The following is a 2,077-nucleotide window of genomic DNA, read 5'->3' as shown; positions in this document are numbered from 1 at the left end:
GTAGATAGTTAAGTGGGGTATGCAATTTTGCCACTGGTAGAAGCATGCACCACAGCAGCATGTATTTTTTGTAACAGGTATAAAACATAGTCAACACAAGATCAAGCCCTCAAATTTCTAGGATGGGGAGGACTGACCTGCCATGTGCATGAAAGTCCAGGTGCACGGTCCTGTCTTGAGGAGAGAGTGCCCTCTTAGCTCTCTGGTGACTGTTGTGCAGGGCTTCTGTGTCATATGATAAACCCTCATAATGGCGAATAAATTTGTTCAACGGCTTTCCAAACTGACCTGAAAGAGAAGAATGGCTCATCAATATTTGTCAACAAACATTTGCTGCAACATTTAGCTTTGGTATTTTACTATGAAAACAAAAAAAAAAAAAACACACACATGCAAGAAGACACTGCACATCTCTATGAGTAAACAGCCTTTTGACCAGACATTTTGACTCATCGTGGGAACAGCTCAGGTTATATTAACAATGGCTCTGTTCTACTCAAGTGTCCCAGTAAGCCATGACAGTGAGCCAGCATGTACTATACCAGGACGCTGAAACTGAAACAGCTAAATGGAATCCAGACATCAATACTAAAGGCCTATGGAGCCTGGTTAGGAAAACAGGGATGAATCTCTGTAATAGTGGCCAGCTATCGTAGAAGCTGTCACTCAGTAGACGTGCTTAACAGGCTTATTCAGCTTATTGGTGTGACCCCCAGAGGTAATCCTGCTGGCTTTCATACTGACCATTTCTTTATTCTTTTCACAAAGACAAAGAAAGTCCATTTAAAGCACAAGAGAGGAGCACATGATGCACGTCAGGTGACCGAGGTTCTGTTTCAGTACTACTGTATGTCTTTGTGTGAGAACAATGACTGAATTAGTTGCAGGCTGTTTAAATGCTAATCTACATTCCTAAGGCAACACAGTATGCTACTAGCTAAATATCTGTCAAAGTTTTGGGTCACAATTATAATAATAAAAACTCTGTAAGCTACAAAAGCAACCTTTGGAGAGAAGGTTTATTAGTAAGGGCTCCAGTTAAAGAGTTGTGACTGACACTGAGGTATTGTAGTCAAAGACCGTAGAAAAATACACAATACTAAGAGACTATCAAAGGCCAAAAGGGATATGCTCCACCTTGCCTGTACACTGCACTGCTTGTTCATTATTATAGGGCTTCCATGTGGTTTCCACAGGGAGAGGCTATACCAGGCTAGTAGCAACTTGTCCACGAATGCAGCTAGAAAATATTCCAACAATCAGCTTCTTTAGCACTTATTCGAAAGGAAAATAACGACAGCACACTGGACTAAACCAACAACCAACCACAAAATCAACAAGATGGGCTTTGGGATGAGATAGCGAGGCTGTAATTAATCAGGGATTGTTGATTCTGTACAAAAACAAACACTGGCAGCTTAGATTGCCCAGATCGGCCTTCTCAGTAGGACGTGACAACTCTATTGATATGTAATAATATGACAGCACAACACTGATTTATCAACAGACAGTCACACATAGGTCACACATAATAATTTGGCATATAAAGTCTGACATTTCTGGTCACATAAAAACATTAAAAAAGAAGCAGAAGTATTACATAAAAGACTGTGGTAACTAGAGTAGAATTTGGTCTCTAATAATAGAGTACCTCTACATACACAGTAGCATCCTGGTTGTTGTCAGACGTACCAGAGTAACCAGTTTGTTTGAGCATGTAAATGACACGCTGGTTTACGACAGAGTAATTCCTCACAGCCCCCGCTGATTTTGGTAACCTAAATGTGCTAGCTGGGTTACTGTAATGAACAAAACATATCATAATAAACATATATATAGAGTAATGTTGTTTTACATGCTGAAGTGAAAGTCTGACACTGGTTAAGCAGATGATAAAATCATCATTGACATGTATTTTAATACCAGGGATTAGACCAAGTTCAAGTACTTACATTTGGGTACTTGCCAATAGAGTATCAATGAGTTCTTAATAATACCATTAAACTTTCTCACTATAACATTAAATGTGGCTAAAAAGTGGCTTAATATATCTCCAAACTGCTGACATTGCTTCTTC

General features: G+C 39.4%; 1 protein-coding gene across 1 annotated transcript in view; it reads right to left on the bottom strand.

The window, feature by feature from the left end:
• The window catches only part of adam10a (ADAM metallopeptidase domain 10a), a 24,732-nt gene that overhangs the window by 18,934 nt on the left and 3,721 nt on the right, over window positions 1-2,077 (bottom strand). The window contains exon 2 of the mRNA XM_035682510.1: window positions 138-288. Coding sequence (XP_035538403.1) covers window positions 138-288 — 151 coding nt within the window. The remainder of the gene's footprint in view (window positions 1-137; window positions 289-2,077) is intronic.

The sequence above is a fragment of the Morone saxatilis genome, unplaced genomic scaffold, assembly GCF_004916995.1.
Source record: "Morone saxatilis isolate NCDOM2014 unplaced genomic scaffold, NCSU_SB_2.0 Contig11, whole genome shotgun sequence".
In the NCBI taxonomy this organism is placed as follows: domain Eukaryota; kingdom Metazoa; phylum Chordata; class Actinopteri; family Moronidae; genus Morone; species Morone saxatilis.
Note: the sequence above shows the minus strand (reverse complement) of the source record. Positions and strands in the feature narration are given on the sequence as shown.